Raw genomic sequence first — 25247 nt, forward strand, 5'->3', positions numbered from 1 at the left:
GAACCTGGGAGGCACAAGTTGCAATAAGCCAAGATCGCCCCACTGCACCCCAGCCTGGGCGATAGTGAGACTCTGTCTCAAAAAAAAGAGAAAAAGGAGAATTTAAAAAATAAAAGAGAGAGAGAAAAAGGAGAATTACAGAAACCATTCTCCATGGATCAAATTATTAACTATGAGGCCAGTCATGGTGGCTCATGCCAGTAATCCCAGCACTATGGGAGGACAAGGCGGGTGGATCACTTGAGGTCAGGATTTCGAGACCAGCCTGACCAACATGGTAAAACCCTACTACTAAAAATACAAAAATTAGCTCTGCGTGCCTGTAATCCCAGCTACTCGGGAGGCTAAGACGAGAATCGCTTGAACCTGGGAGGCAGAGGTTGCAGTGAGCCAAGATCACGCCACTGCACTCCAGCCTGGGTGACAGAGCAAGATTCCTTCTCAAAAAAAAAAAAAAAAAAAAAAAGTACAAAAAATAAAAAAAAATAAATTATTAGCAATGAAAACAAAGTATGAATACTGATGGACAGTGACCACAGCTTGCAACTGAGGACAGCGCCCTTAATGCTTACTTCTAACCAGTGGAGAACCATGTAAGCTAGGCAGGACAGGGAAGGGGAGAATAAGCACAGCTGCGGGCAGGCTTATGGTATCGATGGGGCAGATGGCAGCTGATACACACACAATCAAAACCTCATTATTAGTATAAAGAAACACAGAAACATAATCAATGCCTGAACATTTCTCAACATTATAATATTGACAACATTTTAAAAATAGGTTACTAACATAAAGCTCAGAAGATTATAGCATGGGGGTGGGGGACGAGGGAGGAATACAGTGGCAGGGGATAGTTTTTTTTTTTTTTTTTTTGAGACGGAGTCTCGCTCTGTCACCCAGGCTGGAGTGCAGTGGCCGGATCTCAGCTCACTGCAAGCTCCGCCTCCCGGGTTCACGCCATTCTCCTGCCTCAGCCTCCCGAGTAGCTGGGACTACAGGCGCCTGCCACCTCGCCCAGCTAAGTTTTTGTATTTTTAGTAGAGACGGGGTTTCACTGTGTTAGCCAGGATGGTCTCGATCTCCTGACCTCGTGATCTGCCCGTCTCGGCCTCCCAAAGTGCTGGGATTACAGGCTTGAGCCACCGCGCCCGGCGGGGATAGTTTTTAAAAGAAATTAAAAATACAATTGGGAATTAAAATTCGTGAATTAACAAAACTTTTTATTCACTAATAATTTGCTGAATGTATCCCAATTTAATCTAAACTGACATCAGAAGTTTAACTTTAGACCTGAGTGGCATACAGGCATCTGCGGGAGATGTAGGTTCAATTCCAGACCACCACAATAACGCAAGTATAAAATAAGGTCACACAAATATTTTGGTTTCCCAATGCATATAAAAGTTACATTGACTCTTGCTTTCATGAAAGATCTCTCTGTAGTATGACGCTATTTGATAGCATTTTACCCACAGTAGAACTTGTTTCAAAATTGGAGTCAATCCTCCAAAACCCTGCCATTGCTTTATGAACTAAGTTTATGTCATACTCTAAATCCTTTGTTATCATTTCAACAATGTTCGCGAAGGTTGCAGTGAGCTGAGATCACGCCATTGCACTCCAGCCTGGGCAACAAGAGCGAAACTCTGTCTCAAAAAATACATAAATACATAAATAAATAAATAAATAAATAAAAATGGCATGCATCTCCTTATACACCTCCATCAGGACTCTGTGAGTGATTATGAGCAGTCATATTTTGAAAGCAATCTTTTTTTCTGAGCAGTAGGTCTCAAAATTGGGCTTAAAACATTCGGTGAACAATGCTATCAAGAGATATGCTGTCATCCAGGCTTTATTGTTCTATCAAGAGAGCACACACAGGCAGAGCAGATTTAGTGTAATTCTTCGGGACTCCAGGATTTTCAGCATGGTAAATGAGCATGGCTTCAAAGTAACCAGCAGCATTAGCCCCTCACAAGGGATTCAGTCTGTCCTTTGAAGCTTTGAAGCCAGGAATGGACTTCTCTCTAGCTAGCAAAGTCCTAGACAGTATCTTCTAATATAAGGCTGTTGTGTCTACATTGAATATCTGTTTTGTCAGTGTAGCCATCTTCATAAATTATCTCAGCTAGATCTTCTAAAGAACTTGCTGCAGTTTCTACATCAAGCTACTTGCTGCTTCACCTTGCACTTTTATACTTTTATGTTATAGAGACTGTGTCTTTCCTTTTTTTTTTCTGAGACACAGTCTCAAGAGTCCAAGCTGGAGTGTGATGGCGCGATCTCAGCTCACCGCAACCTCCGCCTCCTGAGCTCAAGCAATTCTTGTACCTCAGCCTCCAGAGTAGCTGGGACTACAGGTGCACACCACCAGGCCTGGCTAATGTTTTGTATTTTAGAAGAGACGGGGTTTCACCAGGGTGCCTAGCGTGGTCTTGAACCCCTGAGCTCAGGCAATCCACCCGCCTTGGCATCCCAAAGTGCTGGGATTACAGGCGCGAGCCACCACTCCCAGCCGACTATGTCCTTCCTTAAACCTCATAAGTCAACCTCTGCTAGCTTCCAACTTTTCTACTGCAGCTTCCTCACTCATCTCAGCCTTCACAGAATTGAAGAGAGTTAGGGCCTCGCTCTGGATTACGCTGTGGCTTAAGGGAATGTTGTGGATGGTTTGATCTTCTATCCAGACCATTCAAACTTTCTTCCTGTCAGTAATAAGCTGTTTTGCTTTATTATTTGAGCGTTCACTGGAGCAGCACTTTTCATTTCCTTCAAGAACTTTTCCTATACATTCTCCACCTGGCTAACTATTCAGCCTAGCTTTCAGCCTACCTCACCTGCTGACATGCCTTCCTCACTAAGCTTCATCATTTCTGCTTTTGATATAAAGTGAGCAGCCTGCAACTCTTCCTTTCATTTGAACACTCAGAGGCCACTATAGGGCTATTAATTGGCCTTATTTCTTTTTCTTTTCTTTCTTTTTTTTTGTTGAGACGGAGTCTCGCTCTGTTGCCCAGGCTGGAATGCAGTGGCACAATCTTGGCTTACTGCAACTTCCGCCTCCCAGGTTCAAGTGATTCTCCTGCCTCCTGAATAGCTGGGACTACATGTGTGCGCCACCACACCCAGCTAATTTTTGTATTTTTAGTAGAGACGAGGTTTCACCATGTTGGCCAGGATGGTCTCATCTCTTGACCTCGTGGTCCACCCATCTCGGCCTCCCAAAGTGCTGGGATTACAGGTGTGAGCCACTGCGCCTGGCCGGCCTCATTTCAATATTGTGTCTCAGAGACCAGGGAGGCTTGAGGAGAGGGAATGATAGGGGACCAGGCGATTAGTGAAGCAGTCAGAACACATATTTACCAATTAGGTTTGTCATCTTATATGTGTGCATTTGAGGACTCCCAATACAACAGTAACATCGAAGATCACTGATCTCAATACCTTGAACCAAGGAGGCAGACATTGCAGTGAGCCGAGATCGCACCACTGCAGTCCGGCCAAGTCTCCGTCTCAAAAAAAAAAAAAAAAAAAAAGGCTGGGTGCGGTGGCTCACGCCTGTAATCCCAGCACTTTGGGAGGCTGAGGCGGGTGGATCACGAGGTCAGGAGATCGAGACTATCCTGGCTAACACAGTGAAACCTCATCTCTACTAAAAAATACAAAAAATTAGCCGGGCGAGATGGTGGGTGCCTGTAGTCCCAGCTACTCGCTACTCCGGAGGCTGAGGCAGGAGGATGGCGTGAACCCAAGAGGTGGAGGTTGCAGTGAGCTGAGATCAGGCCACTGCACTCCAGCCTGGGTGACAGAGCGAGACTCCGTCTCAAAAAAAAAAAAAAAAAAATCCACTACAGCGGAAGCAATAGTCATGAAAAAGTCTGAACTAGTGCTATGCCAAGAGTTAACAAAATGTGACATAGAGAACGAAGTGGGTACATGCTGCCAGAAAAACAGCACCAACAGACTTGACAAAAGGTTGCCACAAATATTCAATTTATGCAAACCGCAGTATCTGCCAGGCACAAAAAAAAAATGATGTATGCCCAGTCGGGTACAGTGGCTCACCCCTATAATCCCAGCACTTTGGGAGACCAAGGCGGGCAGATCACCTGAGGTCAGGAGTTCGAGACCAGCCTGACCAACATGGAGAAACTCCGTCTCTACCAAAAATACAAAATTAGCCGGGCGTGCTGGAGCATGCCTGTAATCCCAGCTACTCAGGAGGCTGAGGCAGGAAATCACTTGAACCCAAGAGACCGAGGTTGTGGTGAGCCAAGATCGCACCATTGCACTCCAGCATGGGCAACAAGAGCAAAACTCCATCTCAAAACAAAAACAACAGCAAAAAAAATGAGGTATGCTTATATATATTATGTGCCTATAGATACCCTAGCTTTTTTGTTCCCTTTCCATGTTTTTAAGAAAATGCTGTATCAGGCTGGGCACAGTGGCTCACGCCTGTAATCTCAGCACTTTGGGAGGCCGAGGCAGGCGGATCACAAAGTCAGGAGATCAAGACCATGTGGGCTAACACGGTGGAAACCCCATCTCTAATAAAAATATAAAAAATTAGCCAGGTATGGTGGCAGGTGTCTGTAGTCCCAGCTACTTGGGAGGCTGAGGCAGGAAAATGGCTTGAACCTGGGAGGCGGAGCATGCAGTGAGCCGAGATCACACCACTGCACTCCAGCCTGGGCGACAGAGCAAGACTCCATCTCAAAAAAAAAAAAAAAAAGAAAATGCTGTATCAATCAGTTAACATAAAACCTACAAACAGTGTTAGGTTAAACACAGATATGAAAATTGTCATACTGTGAAAGGCTGTGAGTATTAACACCCTATAGTAAATTTCAACACTGTATTCTAATGTCAGGTAACCTCACCACTGCTCTAAATGAGAATTACAAAACTCACTGAAGGCTGTGATAAGGTGATTCCACTGAGGGAATGGAGGAGAACTGTTTAATTTTGCATATGCTTAAACAAACTCATTTGCACAGTAAATAACTGATTTTCAACACACCAAATTTTTATCTAGAAAAGAATTCCTGGCTGGGCGTGGTGGCTCATGCCTGTAATCCCAGCACTTTGGGAGGCCAAGGTGGGTAGATCACCTGAAGTCAGGAGTTCAAGACCAGCCTGATCAACGTGACAAAACCCTGTCTCTACTAAAAAATACAAAAAATTAGCCAGGTATGGTGGTGCGCACCTGTAATCCCAGCTACTCCAGAGGCTGAGGTAGAAGAATTGCTTGAACATGGGAGGTAGAGGTTGCAGTGAGCTGAGATCACACCACTGCACTCCAGCCTGGTGACAGACCGAGACCCCATCTCTAAAAAAAAAAAAGGCCAAGAGTGGTGGCTCATGCCTGAAATCCTAGCACTTTGGGAGGCCAAGGCAAGCAGATCACCTGAGGTCAGGAGTTTGAGACCAACTTGGCCAACATGGCAAAAACCTGTCTCTACTAAAATTACAAAAATTAGCCAGGCATGGTGGTGGGCACCTGTAATCCCGGCTACTCAGGAGGCTGAGATAGAAGAATTGCTTGAACACGGGAGGTAGAGGTTGCAGTAAGCCGAGATCACGCCATTGCACTCCAGCCTGGGTGGTAAGAGTGAAACTCCGTCTCACAAAAAAAAAAAAGAAAGAAAAAAGAAAGTAACTCCTTACCTAAGTAAAACTTTTAATCTATTCAAAATTTCTCTACCTTCATTACCTTCTCTCTAATGTATCTCATTAATCCAGAGTAAAGCCAGGCAAGGAACACTGGACAATAAACATTACCATTTTTCTTAACTCTTCAGTATCTATCCTGACATATTTCAGTGATTCCTTTGGAGCATTTTGAAATGTCTCCATAAACATTTCAGAAAATCTTTTCTAGTTTAAACCTCATCCTGCTTTAGAAGAAAATATAACTTGGCCAGGCACAGTGGCTCACGCCTGTAATCCCTGTACTTTGGGAGGCCGGGGTGGGCGGATCACCTGAGGTTGGGAGTTCGAGACCAGCCTGACCAACGTGGAGAAACCCCGTTTCTAATAAAAATACAAAATTAGCTGGGAATGCTGGTGCATGCCTGTAATCCCAGCTACTAGGCAGGCTGAGGCAGGAGAATCGCTTGAACTCACGAGGCAGGGGTTGTGGTGAGCCGAGACTGCACCACTGCACTCCAGCCTAGGCAACAAGAACGAAACTCCATCTTAGAAAAAAAAAGAAAGAAAAAAGAAAGAAAATATAATTGTCTTACCTATAAATATTTAGGCTTAAAATTAATGAAATGCAAAAGATAAAAATACAATGCTTACAATATTTTACAAAATCTTTTTGAAAATCCTTTCTGGTATTGACAAAAGCACGTCCTCTTTCAGTTCCGACGACAAACACGTCTGTTTCATACACTGCAATGCAGGCCACTTCGGCTTTGGACTTGGCCAATTCTTTACACTATAATACAAACAGCAAATATTATGTTACATGCAGACATTTAAGGGCACCGTTTCTGCTCGATGAATTAAAAAAATCTAACAACATTTTTTAAAGGTACTTCGCTTTCAAAATAGTTTTTGGCCTGATTTTAAACAAAAGACAACACAGAATTTATAAGGAAAAAAAGCAGAATTCCCTTGTAATCTCTTATAGATCAGATTCCCCCAAGAAGCAGACTCAGAGTTTACACAGGCTTGCTGGGGGTCACTGTCTTACAGCTCTTGGGAGGTGGGATGCAGGCGGGGCTGGACAGCGGAAGCACTGAACACTGATGTAGCTGCACCCAGAGCTAGGAGCTGGCGTGGCCCTCCCCAAGGAAAGAGTAGAAACTTGTGAAAGGTGGCTCAAACAGTCATGGCACCTGCGGCAATAAGTGCCATCAGTACAAAAGGAGGAGGGATCTGAAACCCACACTACAGCATTCATTACATAATCCCTACCTCCAGAAGTATTCCCCTGTGTACACACAGCCAGAATCACTTTTAGGTGGGCAGAGTATTTACTGACTTTAACTAAGTATATATTTCTATAAGATTAAATATTCTTTAAAAACGTTATAGAGGCCGGGCGCGGTGGCTCAAGCCTGTAATCCCAGCACTTTGGGAGGCCGAGACGGGCGGATCACGAGGTCAGGAGATCGAGACCATCCTGGCGAACACGGTGAAACCCCGTCTCTACTAAAAAATACAAAAAACTAGCCGGGCGAGGCGGCGGGCGCCTGTAGTCCCAGCTACTCGGGAGGCTGAGGCAGGAGAATGGCGTAAACCCGGGGGGCGGAGCTTGCAGTGAGCTGAGATCCGGCCACTGCACTCCAGCCCGGGCGACAGAGCCAGACTCCGTCTCAAAAAAAAAAAAAAAAAAAAAAAAAAAAAAAAAAAAACAAAAAACGTTATAGAGTATATAGTATTCCATTTAATGAACAGACCTTGGATCATTTACTGATAACATTATTTAAAAGGTTGGTGATTCCAGTCTTCCCCCCCAAAAATAACACCACCATAATAACCTGGGAACAAAATATTTATGGGCACTTTTTTTTTTTTTTTTTGAGACGGAGTGCCACTCTGACGCCCAGGCTAGTGTGCAGTGGCACGATCTCGGCTCACTGCAACCTCCACCTCACGGGTTCAAGCAATTCTCCTGTCTCAGCCTCCAAGTTACTGGGACTACAGGTACATGCTGCTACCCCAGCTAATTTTTTTGTATTTTTAGTAGAGACAGGGATTCACCATGTTGGCCAGGCTGGTCTCGAACTCCTGACCTCAGGTAATCCACCGCCTCGGGCTCCCAAAGTGCTGGGATTAGGCATGAGCCACCGTACCTGGCCTTATGTGCATCTTGAATGGCTTTCTCAAAATAGATACAGAGACATGAGAGTCAAAAAAATAACAAAAACAAAACACATTGACAGTAAATACTCTGAATTCTCAAAATCTACTGAAATTTGCTTCCTAGTAAGATTCATAGGCGGGGCGCAGTGGCTCACGCCTGTAATCCCAGCACTTTGGGAGGCCGAGGTGGGCGCATCACCGGAGGTCAGGAGTTCAAGACCAGCATGATCAACACGGTGAAACCCCATCTCTACTAAACATACAAAAAATTACCCGGCAGTGGTGGCAGTCAGCCACCTGTAATCCAAGCTACTTGGGAGGCTGAGGCAGGAGAATCGCTTGAACCCAGGAAACGGAGGTTGCAGTGAGCTGAGATCACGCCACTGCATTCCAGCCTGGCAACAGAGTGAGGCTCCGTATCAAAAAAAAAAAAAACCATTAATAACAACAACAACAAAAAACCTCAAGCACCATATTCTAGTATACAATCTCACTCTGAGTAATTGCTAATATTATACATAAATTCAAAGTTAACACTTGCAAAACAAATGACTGCCTAAGGTGATGGCAGAAAAAAATTTGAGATTAAATAGGAAAATTAAACATTTAGGTAAGTTAAGAAGATTCTGAAGCATGGTAATAAAAATGTGATTTCAGCCGGGTGCGGTGGCTTACGCCTGTAATCCCAGCCCTTTGGGAGGCCAAGGCAGGTAGATCACCTGAGGTCGGGAGTTCGAGACCCACATGACCAACATAGTGAAACCTCGTCCCTACTAAAAATACAAAAAATTAGCTGGGCATGGTGGCACGTGCCTGTAATCCTAGCTACTCGGGAGGCTGAGGCATAAGAATTGCTTGAAGCCAGGGGGCAGAGGTTGCAGGGAGCCGATATCACACCATTGCACCCCAGCCTGGGCAACAAGAGCAAAATTCTGTCTCAAATAAATAAATAAATAAATAATAAAATGTGATGTGAAAGGCTTAAATCCATAACTATTATTCAAGAAGAAAAACTATTCATTGGTCGGGGTGGTGGCTCACGCCTATAATCCCAGCACTTTGGGAAGCTGAGGCAGGTGGATCAAGAGGTCAGGAGTTCGAGACTGGCCTGGCCAAGATGGTGAAACTCCATCTTTACTAAAAATACAAAACTTAGCTGGGTGTGGTGGCAGGTGCCTGTAATCCCAGCTACTCGGTAGGCTGAGGCAGGAGAATCATGTGAACCCAGGAGGCAAAGGTTGCAGGGAGCTGAGATCTTGCAACTGCTCTCTAGCCTGAGCGACAGAGCAAGACTCTGTCTCAAAATAAAAAGAAAAGAAAAACTACTCATTAAAACTAAAAACCATAAAATTCTATCTTCCACAAAAACAAATCAACCTTATCTAGAGCGCAGGCCTACCCAACTATGGAATGATGGAACACAAGACCTCACCATGGACTCGAGAGCTGACATGAGGAATGTCACCACCATCCTGCTCTCCGAGGACTCCTCATCTTCAACGGGCAGGGTGGACATTGCAACTTGGGCCATGATCCCTGTGCAAGAGAAGTAAGAAGAAAGTGAGTGGTAGAAAACCGGTGTCCTAAACCCATAGCCAAAGCTGTGAGGGCCCCTCATGGGTAGCCTAATTTGCAGTTTTCTTGCACTAGAGAAAAAAATAAGGTTCAGAAACTAAGTGTTTGACTTGTCCCACACCCTCATAAGATAAAGATCCATCCCCTAACTTTCTATGTATTGTTATTTCCAGAAAATTGGGTCAATATCACACCCCAAACAAATCCAGGTAACACCCAGAATCAGTGAAATTTCCCCCAAGTAACAGGAAGAGGAGGCAAGGCACTTTAAAACCCAGTGACAGGCAACCACAACTCAACACAGGAAAGAGGTGCCAAGCTCTCTTCTCCCCTGAACATCCTGATACAGAAAAGAGTGGGTGCAGTGAACTGAGGCTGAGTGGAGAGTTCCTCTTCTTACTAAGAAAACAGATCACAGGCATCAAGTAACATGTAAGATTCTTTATAATACAGCATATTCTGGCCAGGCACGTTGGCTCACACCTGTCATCCCAGCACTTTGGGAGGCTGAGGCAGTCAGATCACCTGAGGTCAGGAGTTTGAGACCAGTCTGACCAACATGGCGAAACCCCGTCTCTACTAAAAATACAAAAATTAGCTGGGTGTGGTGGCGGGCACCTGTAATCCGAGCTACTCAGAGGCTGAGGCAGGAGAATTGCTTGAACCCAGGAGGCGGAGGCTGCAGTTAGCAGAGATCGCACCATTGCACTCCAGCCTGGGTGACAAGAGCAAAACTCCATCTCAAAAACAAAAACCAAAACACACACAAAAAACGGTTAGTAGTGTAAACGTTATCTTATGTATATTTTACCAAAATAAAACCAAGACAATACACCATAAAAAAACATACTGGCCAGTTGTGATGGATCATGTCTGCAATCCCAGCTCTTTGGGAGGCCAAGGCAGGTGGATCACCTGAGGTCGGGAATTCGGGATTAGCCTGGACGACATGGCAAAACCCCGTCTCTACTAAAAATACAAAAATTAGCCAGGCAGGGTGGTGGGCACCTGTAATCCCAGCTACTCAGGAGTCTGAGACAGGGGAATCACTTGAACCTAGGAGGCGGAGGTTGCAGTGAGCCGAGATCACCCCACCTCATTTGAGCCTCGGTGACAGAGTGAGACCTTGTCACAAAAATAAAAAACAAAAAACAAAAAAAAATTATGTATATTTTACCAAAATAAAACCAAAACAATACACCATATAAAGACATACTAAGATGGCAAAATCTAAAGCAAATTTCTAAAACTGAAATACTAAAAAGGTTTTCTGTAAATAGCATGCAAATTAGATGCCTATTAAAAACTGTCCCTTTTAATTTAGTTGAATTAATTCTACTTTTAGGGAGGTATTGAATAATTAAATAAACTTAATATGGAAGGATAACTGAAAAATTTAAAAATTAAACACTGGAAACAAGAATAGTAACTGTAAAAACATAAATTAATTTACTGACAACACCCGAGTATTCCTTAAGGAAAGCCCCAGGATTCTGGAGAACATGGACAAGCTATTGAGGAGCTGTCAACAGAAAACTGTTATGCCTAAAAATGTCAGTAAATCTTTTCCCTATTATTAAAGAGGATGCTCTATTTCCCTATTATTAAAGACTGTGATCTAGCTTTACCATCTGTTACCATGTGAATTAACTGCTAGCCCAGATTACCCATCAACAAGTAATGAAGCATACACACTTAGGAAGTTATGCTTTATAATAAAAACCATAATCAGCTGGACGTGGTGGCTCACACCTGTAATCCCAGCACTTTGGGAGGCCGAGACAGGTGGATCTCTTGAGGTCAGGAGTTCGAGACCAGCATGGCCAACATGGTGAAACCCTGTCTCTACTAAAAATTCAAAATAGCCGGGCATGGTGGCACGCACCTGTAATCCCAGCTACTTGGGAGGCTAAGGCAGGAGCATTGCTTGAGCCCAGGAGGCAGAGGTTGCAGTGAGCCAAGATTGCACCGCTGCACTCCAGCCTAGACAACAGAGTGAGACTCCATCTCAAAAATAAATAAATAAATAAATAAATACAAACAACAGTCAAAAAATAATTGACACTTGGCCAGGCACAGTGGCTCATGCCTGTAATCCCAGCATTTTGGGAGGTCGTAGCAGGTGGATTACATGAAGCCAGGAGTTCCAGACCATCCTGGGCAATGCGGCGAAACCCTGTCTCTACTAAAAATACAAAAATTAGCCAGGCATGGTGGTGTACCGTCTGTAATCCCAGCCACTCAGGAGGCTGAGGCACGAGAATCACCTGAGTCCTGTAGGTGGAGGTCGCAGTGAGCCAAAATCGCACCACAGCACTCCAACCTGAACAACAAAGCAAGACTCTAAAAAAGAAACAAAACAAAAAAACAAAACAATTATCCCCATATATTTGAACAAACGGAAGCAAATCTGATTCCCAAAACAAGGTTCCCTGACTAGAGACGGAAGTAACAGCAGTTATCAAGCAAGTGAATAGGTAAATTACAGAAATTATTTGGTCTAACAGCCTAGGTAGGTCCCATTCTTTTTTCTCTTGGATAAGACTAAGTGAATTTGTTTGGTTTTCTTTCCCTCTCCTTCTCCCCCAAGTCTAAGTAAATTTGCATTAAAATGTGGCTCAGGGCAAAATGGACAACAAAGGCATTATACGTTTCTATAATTAGACATTCACTTAGCATACAATTTCATTATTTCTGAAAGTTCATGGTATTTCTTCATAATCTCACTTTTCCTTTAATTCCCCAGTGAAAGGAAACAGAGATGTGTTCTTATTTTACAAATGCAGTGATTTGTCAAGGTCATGTAGCCACTATCACAGTCAGAACATGAAACTAGGGCAATTTTCTGCCTACTGCTGTTACCATTTCTTCTCATCTTTAATCGCCATAAATCTGCTATCAAGTCATCATGAGGCCGGAGAATAAGGTCTGGAGGCAGGGAACCTAAGGCCAATTTTCATGCTGACTTCCAGAACTAAATCAACAGGAAAACCCTAACTTTCCACACTTAAGTAACAAACAAAAGGATGGGAGGCTACTCAGTTTGCAAACCACCACTCCCACTTTTGCTGCGTCCCAGACGGAAAATTGAAAGTATCTCTGATTGGTTGCTTCCTGCAACCAATCAGACGTTTGCACAGGAGCATAACTTTGTAACTTCACTTCAGCCCCTGATGGTTGCTTCCTGCAACCAATCAGACTGACTGCGACCAAGTCTTTTCGTTTTCTTTTTCTAAGACGGAGTCTCGCTCTGTCGCCCAGGCTGGAGTGCAGTGGCGCGATCTCCGCTCACTGCAAGCTCCGCCTCCCGGGTTCATGCCGTTCTCCTGCCTCGGCCTCCGGAGTAACTGGGACTACAGGCGCCCCCCACCACGCCCGGCAAATTTTTTGTATTTTTTAGTAGAGACGGAGTTTCACCGTGTTAGCCAGGATGTTCTTGATCTCCTGACCTCGTGATCTGCTCGCCTCTGCCTACCAAAGTGCTGGGATTACAGGCATGAGCCACCGCACCCGGCCTTTTTTTCTTTTTTTAAGATGGAGTCTCGCTCTATCGCCCAGGTTGCAGTGCAGCGGCATGTTCTGGGCTCACTGCAACCTCGGCCTCCCGGGTTCAAGTGATTCTCCTGCTGTTCAGCCTCATGAGTACGTGGGATTACAGGTGCCCACCACCACGCCCAACTAATTTTTGTATTTTTAGTAGAGATGGGGTTTCGCCGTGTTGGCCAGGCTGGTTTGGAACTCCTGACCTCAGGTTATCCACCCACCTCGGCCTCCCAAAGTGCTGGGATTACAAACGTGAACCACTACGCCCGGCCTTTTTTTTTTTTTTTTTTTGAGACAGAGTCTGGCTCTGTTGCCCAGGCTGGAGTGCAATGGTGCTATCTCAGATCACTGCAACCTCCGCCTCCCAGATTCAAGCGATTCTCCTGCCTCAGCCTCCCGAGTAGCTGAGAGTACAGCCAACTGCCACCACATCGGCTAACTTTTTGTATTTTTAGTAGAGATGGGGTTTCACCATATTGGTCAGGCTTGTCTGGAACTTGTGACCTCAGGTGATCCACGCCTCTCGGCCTCCCAAAGTGCTGGGATTATAGGAGGCCGGCAGGGCAAGTCGTCATTTGCATCAACTGTAACTTTGTAACTTCACTTTAGTCTCTGGTTGGTTGCTTTCCACAACCAGATGCTTGCATAGGGTATAACCTTTGTAACTTCAAGTCAGCCTCTAATTGGTTGCTTTTCACAACCAATCAGACTGCTTGCAGGCCACTACTGTATTTACATAGGGTGTACAACAGGTAACCAATGGGAAACCTCTAGAGGGTAGTTAAACCCCAGGAAATTCTGTGAAGGGGATCTTCCCTAGGCTCAGCCCCACCCCTTTGTGGAGTGTACTTTCTACTTTCAGTAAATCTCGGCTTTAGGTGCTTCTTCCATTCCTTGCTTTGTGCCTTTTGTCCAATTCTTTGTTCAAAATGCCAAGAACCTGGACACGCTCCATTAGTAACAATCACACTCCATGTGTGTAAGAAATGGGGGACAGACGCCACAGCAACAGCCCACGGGGTGCCCCTGGTGATGAAGGTCCTATGTCTTTATCAGAACTTACAGGGGGCCGGGCGCGGTGGCTCAAGCCTGTAATCCCAGCACTTTGGGAGGCCGAGACGGGCGGATCACGAGGTCAGGAGATCGAGACCATTCTGGCTAACACGGTGAAACCCCGTCTCTACTAAAAAATACAAAAAACTAGCCGGGCGAATTGGCGGGTGCCTGTAGTCCCAGCTACTTGGGAGGCTGAGGCAGGAGAATGGCGTGAACCCGAGAGGAGGAGCTTGCAGTGAGCTGAGATCCGGCCACTGCACTCCAGCCTGGGTGACAGAGCAAGACTCCGTCTCAAAAAAAAAAAAAAAAAAAAAAAAAAAAAGAACTTAGAGGGCAGGCAGCGAGCCCTGCAGGATGGAAAGCACCCTGGGGGCGACCCACGGGCCTTCTCTGTGCTTCCTGCTCTCTGGAAATGGGTGCATCCGGGTCACACCGGAAGTTCACTGTTCTTTGCTCCTCCCAAAGTTCCTTCGTGGGACAGTCCTTAGTTGAAACTATTCGTGGAGCCTTCGCTGCACCCTTCACTTGGGGGAGGCTTCCTCTCTTTTCTCCTCTTCCCAGAAAAAAACTGCCATCAGGAGGTGGCATTAATTAACAATGAACACCTGAGGAGGCATCGGGCCAGGCAGGTGACGCCAGCTTAGGAAGCACCTGATGCACTGGTCCTCACGGGACCACACGCCTAGAGAGCTGAGGTATGGGTTCAGCAGACAACCACCTCGCTGCGTGCCCTCGGGGGCTGTACTCAGTCGCCTCGTCTATAAATGGAAATGCTCAATACCTTTTATGAATGCCCTCAACTTAAGAAGGGTTGGACAAAGAGAAGGAAATGAACATTTATTGAATATGTCATGCTTTATTGGCCATCTTGTATAATAAGCACAGCAACCCCGAGTGGGAGAGCAGGCAACATGGAGTCCACATGGACCCCAGGAAGAGCTCCTTGATGGAGGTGGTGCTTCAGAAGCCACCTGAGCCGGGCCCATGGAGTCTTTTCCTGGTTGACTTTACTTTCTGATGTCACCAGCAATGAACCACAAATCACCAGGATATGACCTATCCTATCTGTCATGACACATCAAAACTCAGAGGTCTCCCAATAAAAGAGGCTGTTAAACAAAAAACAAACAGAATTAAACCAGGTAAAATGAGGACATTTTGCTCTGTGCTCACAAGGAATGCAACTAGGTATGATTTTTACTTTTTTTTTTTTTGATGGGGGAAGGAGTCTCACTCTATTGCCCCGGCTGGAGTGCAGTGGTGTGATCTTGGCTCACTGCAATCTCCAGCTCCCGGGTTTGAGCAATTCTCCTGCCTCAGCCTCCCGAGTAGCTGGGATGACAGGCGCCCGCCACCACACCCAGGTAATTTTTGTATTTTTAGTAGAGATGGGGCTTCACCATGTTGGCCAGGCTGGTCTTGAGCTCCTGACCTCAGGAGATCCGCCCGCCTCAGCCTCCCAAAGTGCTGAGATTATAGGCATGAGCCACCGCACCCGGCCTCCCATTTTTTCAATCTCCTCAGTTCTTCTATTCTGAAGGTTTTTTGACTTCATCTTTCGTTTCCCTGATTTGATTTTAATTCTCCTTCATGAGTTTCAAAGATGAACTCAACTGGCCTGTTGCTGTTTCACTGGTTATCTCTGATTCTGGTCGGCTACTGTATACGTGATGCCTTCTTTATCTCTGAAACCAGACTCTAGCCATTCTTTAAAATCCTCTTGAGTTTCCTGTTGGAGATCCATTTCAGGTATTAGGTTTATCCGTGTCCTTGCTATTCTGATCCATTCTTCCTCAAAATAAGCCAATAACTAATTCCATAAAATTTTCTTTTTGACTCTACTTCTGCTTTAATTAACTGATTCCTTGCTGTTAATACCAAACAGCACACAAAAACATTTGGTTTTGGGTTTTATGAGACAAAGTCTCACTCTGTTGCCTGGACGAGTACAGTGGCACCACCACCGCGAACTGCAGCCTCCACCTCCTGCGTTCAAGCGATCTTCCCACTTCAGCCTCCCTACCAGCTGGGGCTACAGACTCGCAGCACCATGCCCAGCTAATTTTTTGTATTTTTAGTAGCGATCGGGTCTCAATATGTTGCGCAGGCTGGTCTCGAACTCCTGAGATCAAATGATCCTCCCACCTCAGTCTACCAAAGTGCTAGGATTAAAGGCTTAAGCCACTGCACCCAGACAAAAAAATACATTTTATAGTGAGTGAAAGGAAGAGCGTGTTGAAGATTTTTACAAACCTTATCATTACTCTAACAAAAACTGAGATTCTTAATATTTTTTAGGATATTCTCTGAAATACTTCTGAACATTTCTGCTTCAAAACAAGGTTCCAGTCAGACTGGTAAGTGGGGAAGTGCTAGAACACTCTTTTATTTAAATTACATTCATGTCCTTTTTTTTTCATGTTTGTTATAAATATATAAAAATTATGCATGTGTATGTGTGTGTGTGTGTGTATATATATATATTTTTTTTGTTTGTTTGTTTGTTTGAGATGGACTCTGGCTCTTGTCACCCAGGCTGGACATTGCAACCTCCGGATCCTGGGTTCAAGCGATTCTCCTGCCTCAGCCTCCCAAGTAGCTGGGATTATAGGTGCCTGCCACCGTCCAGCTAATTTTTCCATTTTTAGTAAAAACGGGGTTGCACCATGTTGGCCAGGCTGGTCTCAAACTCCTGACCTCAGGTGATCTGCCTGCCTCGGCCTCCCAAAGGGCTGGGATTACAGGCGAGAGCCACTGTGCACAGCCTATAGTTAGTTCTTTAACAAAGGACTAGAATCTCTCTCTAAATTCCAAATTGCCTCTTTACAGCCAGGCGTGGTGGCTCACACCTGTAATCTCAGCACTTTGGGAGGCCAAGGTAGGAGGATCACTTGAGGTCTAGAGTTCAAGACCAAACTGCCTTTTTAATGCATAATAACAATCAAAGAATGGCAGGTTTTAAAAACAGAATCAACACAAGATAAATAATTAGACAGTGATTGCAACTATAATACTATGCAGTCTTTTCAACAGAGAATTAACTGCCACTCACCATAAACGAACTGACTGAAGCAAAAGTATAAACATCGTTTTCATTAGAAAGCAAAGGTGATAGTGGACGCTAAACTTTCTGTATCACATTCTAAGAAAATAAGGCATTTGGTTATATATATATATATATATATACACACACACATATATATATATATACACACACACATACATATATATATATATATGGCAGTGGCTCACGCCTGTAATCCCAGCACTTTGGGAGGTCAAGTCAGATGGATCACTTGAGGTCAGGCGTTTGAGACCAGCCTGGTCAACATGGTGAAACCCCATCTCTACTAAAAATACAAAAATTAGCTGGGCATGGTGGTGGGCACCTGTAACCCCAGCTACTTAGGAGGCTGAGGCAGGAGAATCCCTTGAACCCGGGAGGCAGAGGTTGCAGTGATCCAAGATCATGCTGGGCAAGAGTGAGACTCCATCTCAAAAAACTAAAAAATTTTTAAAAATATAGCTGGGCACGTTGGCTCATGCCTGTAATCCCAACACTTTGGGAGGCCGAGGCGAGCAGATCACAAGGTCAGGTGTTCGAGACCAGCCTGGCCAACATGATAAAACCCCATCTCTATTAAAAATACAAAAATTAGCCATGTGTGGCGGTGCACGCCCGTAATCCCAGCTACTCATGAGGCTGATGCAGGAGAATTGCTTGAACCCGGGAGGCGGAGGTTGCAGTGAGCTGAGATCGTGCCACTGTACTCCAGCCTGGGTGACAGAGCGAGACTCCATCTCAAAAAAACAAAAACCAAAAACAAAAAATAAAACAAAAAAAAAGAGTAGGTTACAGACCGATTATCTAGGTGAACACATTACTTATGTCACAAAAACTGGTTCCAGGTACTGTCAGACAAACTGTCTTTTAACAATGAAAGACAGCCCTCAATTGAGACAATAGTTTAAATTAGTAAAACCTTGACTCACTACCTAAAAGACTGAAGACTCAGTCTCAACGAAGGTGAAATGGATTTAAAACTGATGAGAAACACCAGGCCCATTATTTTATTTTCTTCTGCACAAATTTCTGCAGGCTACTATTTTTACTTGTAATAAGCAATGAAGATCTACACTGTACCTTTACTTAAGGAAGGCGAGATAAACTTCAAGACTGCAGAAATCAGTATCTTTTCTAACTCAATGTTTTGCATTCAAACAATAATCACTAAACCCCCAGATGCTTAGATAATAAAAACTGAGAAAAGCCTTCAAAATTAGCTAAAATAACTACGACAAGGATATTGTCCCTGGAAGACAGTATTTAAGACAGGTAATAATATTCAATTCTGTAATTATTCAACAGCCTTAAGAGTTAGAAAAAAAAAAAGCCGGGCTCAGTAGCTCACACCTATAATCCCAGCGCTTTGGGAGGCCGAGACAGGAGGATGGCTTGAGCCCAGGAGGTGAAGGCTGCAGTGAGCCATGATGGCACCACTGCATTCCAGCCTGAGTGACAGAGCAAGCCCCTGTGTCCATTAAAGAGACAGACAGACAGACAGACAGACAGAAAGAATACTTTTACCAGATAAATTTTCCATCCAAACTTAAGTTTTTGACCCCCTATTCCAAAAAAATGGACTACAGCGGTGAGTCTGTAGTACTGATGGATGCGCTTCTGCCTGGGCCAGTATTTCAGGGAAGTTCTCTCTTTCTTGGTTTTCTGGTATCTTCTAGCTTTCCAGCTGTCTTCATTCTTTGAGAGCTAGTCTCCAGTTATTTTTTGTATAAGAGGAAAAACTGTAAAACCCAAATTTACTTTTTTTTTTTTTTTTGAGACGGAGTCTCACTCTGTCACCCAGGCTGGAGTGCAGTGGCACAATCTCGGCTCACTGCAATCTCTGCCTCCTGGGTTCAAGCAATTCTCCTGCCTCAGCCTCCCGAGTAGCTGGGATTACAGGTGCCTGCCGCCACGCCCAGCTAATTTTCTTTTTTTCAGTAGAGACAGGGTTTCACCATGTTGGCCAGGCTGGTCTTGAACTCCTGACCTCAGGTGATCTGCCCACCTCACCCTCCCGAAGTGCTGGCATTACAGGCATGAGCCACCACACCTGGCCGACCAATTCATTTTATTAACAGCCACCAAAGCCAAGTTTCAACAAAATTAAATGACTAATGGCATATCATATTCTTGAATGTATACACTAACAGAAACATCTTCAGTCAGAAGAATAAAATGAATTCATGTATCTCCTAATGCTAGGGGAAAAATTAGTGACATCACAAACTTTTAAAAAGTAATTTCTTCAAAACAATGAGTGGTAAGAAAAAGTTAAAATTCATCAAGTAAAATGTTAGATATTTTGTCCTAAAATGGTGCTTAAAATAAATGCAAAAGATCTAATACTAATAGTTGAATCAGCTGACTTTATTCTAAACCAGGATTCAGTTGCATTAAAACTAGTTTAGATTATCATGTAATACTATATTTTGGCAATCTTTCAGGCCACCTAAATTTTTTTATCTCTGAAATTGTTGGGGTTTTTTTGGTTTTTTGTTTTATTTTGGTTTTGTTTTGGAGATGGAGCCTCACTCTGTCGCCCAGGCTGGAGTGCAGGGGCGTAATCTTGGCTCACTACAACCTCCACCTCTTGGGTTCAAGCAATTCTCCTGGCTGGACCTCCAGAGTAGCTGGGATTACAGGCACCTGCCACCACACCCAGCTAATTTTTTTTTGTATTTTTAGTAGAGACAGGGTTTCCCCATGTTGGCCAGGCTGGTCTTGAACTCCTGACCTCAAGTGATTCGCCTGCCTCAGCCTCCTAAAGTCGTGTGATTACAGGCATGAGCCATCACGCCCAGCCAAGTTGGTATTTAATATTTCCATGTTCTCCCTATAATTATTAAGTACTAGGCCGGGCGCGGTGGCTCAAGCCTGTAATCCCAGCACTTTGGGAGGCCGAGGCGGGTGGATCACGAGGTCAGGAGATCGAGACCATCCTGGCTAACATGGTGAAACCCCGTCTCTACTAAAAATACAAAAAAAAAACTAGCCGGGCGTGGTGGCGGGCGCCTGTAGTCCCAGCTACTCGGAGGCTGAGGCAGGAGAATGGCGTGAACCCGGGAGGCGGAGCTTGCAGTGAGCCGAGATCGCGCCACTGCACTCCAGCCTGGGCGACACAGCGCGAGACTCTGTCTCAAAAAAAAAAAAAAAAAAAAAAAGTCACCTTCCGGGGGAGCGTGGTTCACACCTGTAAAGTAATCCCAACACTTTGGGAGGCCGAGGCTGGCGGATCACTTGAGGTCAGGGGTTCAAGATCAGACTGGCCAATGTGATGAAACCCCGTTCTCTACCAAAAAACACAAAGATTAGCCAGGCATTGTGGTGCATGCCTGTAATCCCAGCTACTCAGGAGGCTGAGGCACCAGAATGGCTTGAACCCGGGAAGTGGAAGTTGCGTTAAGCTGAGATCGTGACACCACACTCCAGCCTGGGAGACAGAGCGAGACTGTCTCCAAAAAAAAAAGTAAACTAGTCTTGATATGCAAAGTAAACTAAAAGATTCTTTATCCTGAAGCTCTCAACAATGTCATTTGCCCATGCCAGTATTTTCCAAGAAACATGCTGTGTTCTGAGGCCTCATATGATGAGCCCATCAGTATGCTGAATAAATGAATAAATAGTTACTGTTCCCGACGTGATAAAAGATCTCTTCTTTTGGGCCGGGCATGGTGGCTCACATCTGTAATCCCAGCACTTTGGGAGACTGAGGTGGGAGGATCGCTTGAGCCCAGGAGTTTGAGACTAGCCTGGGCAACACAGCGAGATCCCATCTCTATAAAAATAAATTAATGTATTTTTTAAAATTTAAAAGATCCCTTCTTAGCCGGTGGATCCCTTCTTAGGCAGGTGGATCGCGAGGTCCGGAGTTCGAGACCAGCCTGGCCAACATGGTGAAACCCCATCTTCACTAAAAATACAAAAATTATCCAAGCATGGTGGTCGGCGCCTGTAATCCCAGCTATTCAGGGGGCTGAGACAGGAGAATCACTTGAACCCAGGAAGTGGAGGTTGCAGTGAGCCAAGATCATGCCACTGCACTCCAGCCTGGGTGACAGAGTGAGACTCTATCTCAAAAAATAAATAAATCAGCCGGGTGCGGTGGCTCACACCTGTAATCCCAGCACTTTGGGAGGCCGAGGCGGGCGGATCACAAGGTCAGGAGATCGAGACCACAGTGAAACCCCATCTCTACTAAAAATACAAAAAATTAGCCGGGCGCGGTTGTGGGCGCCTGTAGTCCCGGCTACTCGGGAGGCTGAGCCAGGAGAATGGCGGGAACCTGGGAGGCGGAGCTGGCAGTGAGCTGAGATCGCGCCACTGCACTCCAGCCTGGGCGACAGAGCGAGACTCCGTCTCAAAAAAATAAATAAAAATAAATAAATAAATAAATAACTATGATCTCTAAGGACTATGTATGGAAATGAGATCAAAATACAAGCAGCAATTCTCAAAAGCATAGAACCTATACAATGAGAAAACTTCCTAGGCTCTGTCTGCTAAACAAGGTTCAGCATAACCAGTTATATGATGGATCACACTCTTCCAAGTACACCATAATATAATTATGTATACTTCTTACACACACACACACACACACACACACACACAATGTGCTGTGCCATGCCACAAAACAAAAACCCCAAAAACCACCAAAAGGATTAAATAAGAAGGAAATTCTAACACACAGATGAACCTGATAATATTCTGCATTCCAGCCTGGGCAACAGAGCAAGATTCTGCCTCAAAAAAAAAAAAAAAGAAAGAAAGAAAAAGAAAAAGTTTGGGACCACTGAACTATATACATACACTTAAAAATGGTTAAGGCTGGGTGCGGTGGCTCACGCCTGTCATCCTAGCACTTTGGGAGGTCAAGGCAGGTGGATCACGAGGTCAGGAGATTGAGTCTATCCTGGCCTACATGGTGAAACCCCGTCTCTACTAAAAATACAAAAATTAGCTGGGCGTGGTGGTGTGTGCCTGTAGTCCCAGCTACTCAGGAGGCTGAGGCAGAAGAATCGCTTGAACCCGGGAGGCGGAGGTTGCAATGAGCCAAGATTGTGCCACTGCACTCCAGCCTGGTGACAAAGCGAGAATCCATCTCAAAAAAAAAAAAAAAAAAAAAAAAATTGGTAAAATCAGGCTGGGTAAGGTGGCTCATGTCTCTAATCCCAGCACTTTGGGAAGCAAATGGTATGAGCTCAGGAGTTCGAGACCAGCCTGGGCAACACAGTGAGACCCCCATCTCTACAAAAAATAAAAAATCTAGCCAGACGTGGTGGTGTTCACCTGTGGTCGCAGCTACTTGGGAGGCTGAGGTGGGAGGATGTCTTGACCCTAGGACACGGAGGTTACAGTGAGTCAAAACCATACCACTGCACTCCAGCCTAGGCAACAAAGTGACATCCCATCCCTCCTCCCCAAAAAAAAAAAAGGTTAAAATGGTGATTTTTGTGTTAAGTATATATTACCACAATTTAACAAAAAACAAAAACACAGGCCGGGCGCGGTGGCTCAAGCCTGTAATCCCAGCACTTTGGGAGGCCGAGACGGGCGGATCACGAGGTCAGGAGATCGAGACCATCCTGGCTAACACGGTGAAACCCCGTCTCTACTAAAAAATAAAAAAAATTAGCCGGGCGAGGTGGCGGGCGCCTGTAGTCCCAGCTACTCGGGAGGCTGAGGCAGGAGAATGGCGGGAACCCGGGAGGCGGAGCTTGCAGTGAGCTGAGATCCGGCCACTGCACTCCAGCCTGGGCGACAGAGCGAGACTCCATCTCAAAAAAAAAAAAAAAAAAAAAAAAACAAACAAAAACACTATAAGGAACCACTCTAAAGAAAGGCATTCACGGTGTAAATGGCAGCCACAAATTTATTCTTCATAAAGGAACAAATTCATCTTACAAGATTTTCTTTCTTTCTTTCTTTCTTTTTTTTAAGATGGAGTTGTGCTCTGTCACCCAGGCTGGAGAGCAGGGGCAAGATCTCAGTACACTGCAACTTCCGCCTTGCGGGTTCAAGTGATTCTCATGCCTCAGCCTCCCAAGCAGCTAGGATTACACGCACCTGTCACCACTCCCAGCTAATGTTTGTATTTTTAATAGAGACATGTTTTTTTGTTTGTTTGTTTTCCTCAAGACATAGTCTTTTTCTATCGCCCAGGCTGGAGTGGAATGGCGTGATCTTGGCTCACTGCAACCTTAACCTCCTCGGTTCAAGTGATTCTCCTGCCTCAGCCTCCCAAGTAGCTGGGATTATAGGCGTGTGCCACCACACCCGGCTAATTTTTTTATTGTTGTATTTTTAGTAGAGACAGGGTTTCACCATGTTGGCCAGGCTGGTCTCCAACTCCTGATCTCGTGATCCACCTGCCTCAGCCTCCCAAAGTGCTGGAATTACAGGTGCGCGCTACCATGCCCGGCTAATTTTTTGTATTTTTAGTAGAGACGGGTTTCACCATGTTGGCTAGGCTGGTCTGGAACTCCCGACCTCAAGTGATTCATGGCCTCCCAAAGTGCTGGGAGTTCAGGAGTGAGCCACACACCCGGCCAAACAAACATTTTTTTTAATGCTTACCATGGAGAAAAAAGAAGAAAGAAAATGAACAGGAGGAAGGAGTGAAACTATTGAATCTTGCAAGGTCTATTTGTCTGCCCTTTCCTCATATGGATATAATACATGCCATCATCCTCCGTCAAATTATTTCACAGATGAGATCATGTAATTTAAGTGCAATAAAGTCTAATGCCAAAGCCAGTTACTAATTTTAGTTCACTTCCAATACCTTATTTATTTTCTTGAAACCAATTACTGTCTGAAAACTCAATCTCGATAAAATTCTGCTCACGTCATGTATGTGTTATAGTCAACAGTAAGAGCTAAATATCTAGATGTAACAAATTATAATGAACCATACATAGAAAGCATACATTCCAGGAGGCTGAGGCAGGAGAATGGCTTGAACCCGGGAGGCGGAGCTTGCAGTGAGCCGAGATCGCGCCACTGCACTCCAGCCTGGGCGACAGAGCGAGACTCCGTCTCAAAAAAAAAAAAAAAAAAAAAAAAAAAAAAAAAAAAAAAAAAAAAAAAAGCATACATTCTCAGGTTTCATTAATCAAACTGTCAAGCTCTGGCCAGGCGTGGTGGCTAACGCCTGTAATCCCAGCATTTTGGGAGGCTGAGGCAGGTAGATCACCCGAGGTCAGGAGTTCCAGACCAGCCTGGCCAACATATAGTAAAACCCCTTCTCTACTAAAAAATACAAAAATTTGCTGGGCATGGTGGTGCACGCCTGTAGTCCCAGCTACTTAGGAACCTAAAACAGGAGAATCGCTTGAACTAGCGAGGCAGAGGTGGAGACTGCAATGAGCACTCTAGCCTGGGTAAGAGAGCGAGACTCTATCTCAACAAAACAAAACAAAAACAATGTAACAGTCACAGGGGAAAAATCCCACAGAGGAACAAGTCCTTGCCCTTGCAATTCATATTCTCCAGAGTTCTTGGAGATTAACATTGTAATCAATATTACTAGTAAAATTTTCACTTCCTCAATTTCCCAAAAGTCTTTACAATAGTATCTTTATGACTACTATTTCTTGAGTGTCTACTACATGCCAGACAGCAACCTAAGCACTTAAACTCTATCCTCACAACAGCTCTTAGAAGTGAAACATATTCTATTATCATCAACTCCATTTTTAAAAATAGGGGCCAGGCGCGGTAGCTTAGGCCTGTAATCCCAGCATTTGAGAGGCTGAGGTGGGCAGATCACTTCAGGTCAAGAGTTGGGAGACCAGCCTGGCCAACATGGTGAAACCCTGTCTCTACTAAAAACGCAAAATAAGCCGGGCGTGTGGTGGCAGGCGCTTGTAATCCCAGTTACTTAGGAGGCTGAGGCAGGAAAATCGCTTGAACCCGGGAAGCGGAGGTTGCGGTGAGCCAAGATCACGCCACTACACTCCAGCCTGAGCAACAAGAGCAAAACTCTGTCTAAAAACAAAAAAACAGGGAAACACACAAAGATGAAGTGAAATGCCCAAGGTCGCACAGCCAGGAAATGGCAAGGGCCAGGATTGGAATCCAAGCAGTCAGACTTCAAACTTGTGTCGCTAGTCATAGCTATAAACCCTCTCCCCAATTTATAAATTTGTCTTCCCTCTCATGATATACATTTTAAGTATATTAGTTC

At 44.8% G+C, this 25247-nt stretch overlaps 1 protein-coding gene and 1 long non-coding RNA gene across 9 annotated transcripts in view; one reads left to right on the forward strand and one right to left on the reverse strand.

Annotated features, from left to right (window-relative positions):
- Positions 1-9576, forward strand: part of LOC112620653 — a 47881-nt gene extending 38305 nt beyond the window's left edge. Inside the window, exon 4 of the long non-coding RNA XR_003118561.1 lies at positions 9210-9576. This is a non-coding gene — a long non-coding RNA (uncharacterized LOC112620653). The remainder of the gene's footprint in view (positions 1-9209) is intronic.
- Positions 1-25247, reverse strand: part of GTF2I (general transcription factor IIi) — a 105665-nt gene that overhangs the window by 73283 nt on the left and 7135 nt on the right. For 6 of the 8 annotated variants that reach the window (XM_025379396.1, XM_025379392.1, XM_025379395.1 and 3 more), the window contains exons 2-3: positions 9254-9357; positions 6310-6448 (exon numbers count right to left, since the gene is read on the reverse strand). In XM_025379396.1, coding sequence (XP_025235181.1) covers positions 6310-6448; positions 9254-9352 — 238 coding nt within the window. In that variant the 5' untranslated portion in view covers positions 9353-9357. Of the gene's footprint in view, positions 1-6309; positions 6449-9253; positions 9577-25247 lie in introns of those variants that run through there. The other 2 variants (XM_025379391.1, XM_025379389.1) reach the window with 1 other exon arrangement.

This window comes from Theropithecus gelada, chromosome 3, assembly GCF_003255815.1.
Source record: "Theropithecus gelada isolate Dixy chromosome 3, Tgel_1.0, whole genome shotgun sequence".
NCBI classification, from domain to species: domain Eukaryota; kingdom Metazoa; phylum Chordata; class Mammalia; order Primates; family Cercopithecidae; genus Theropithecus; species Theropithecus gelada.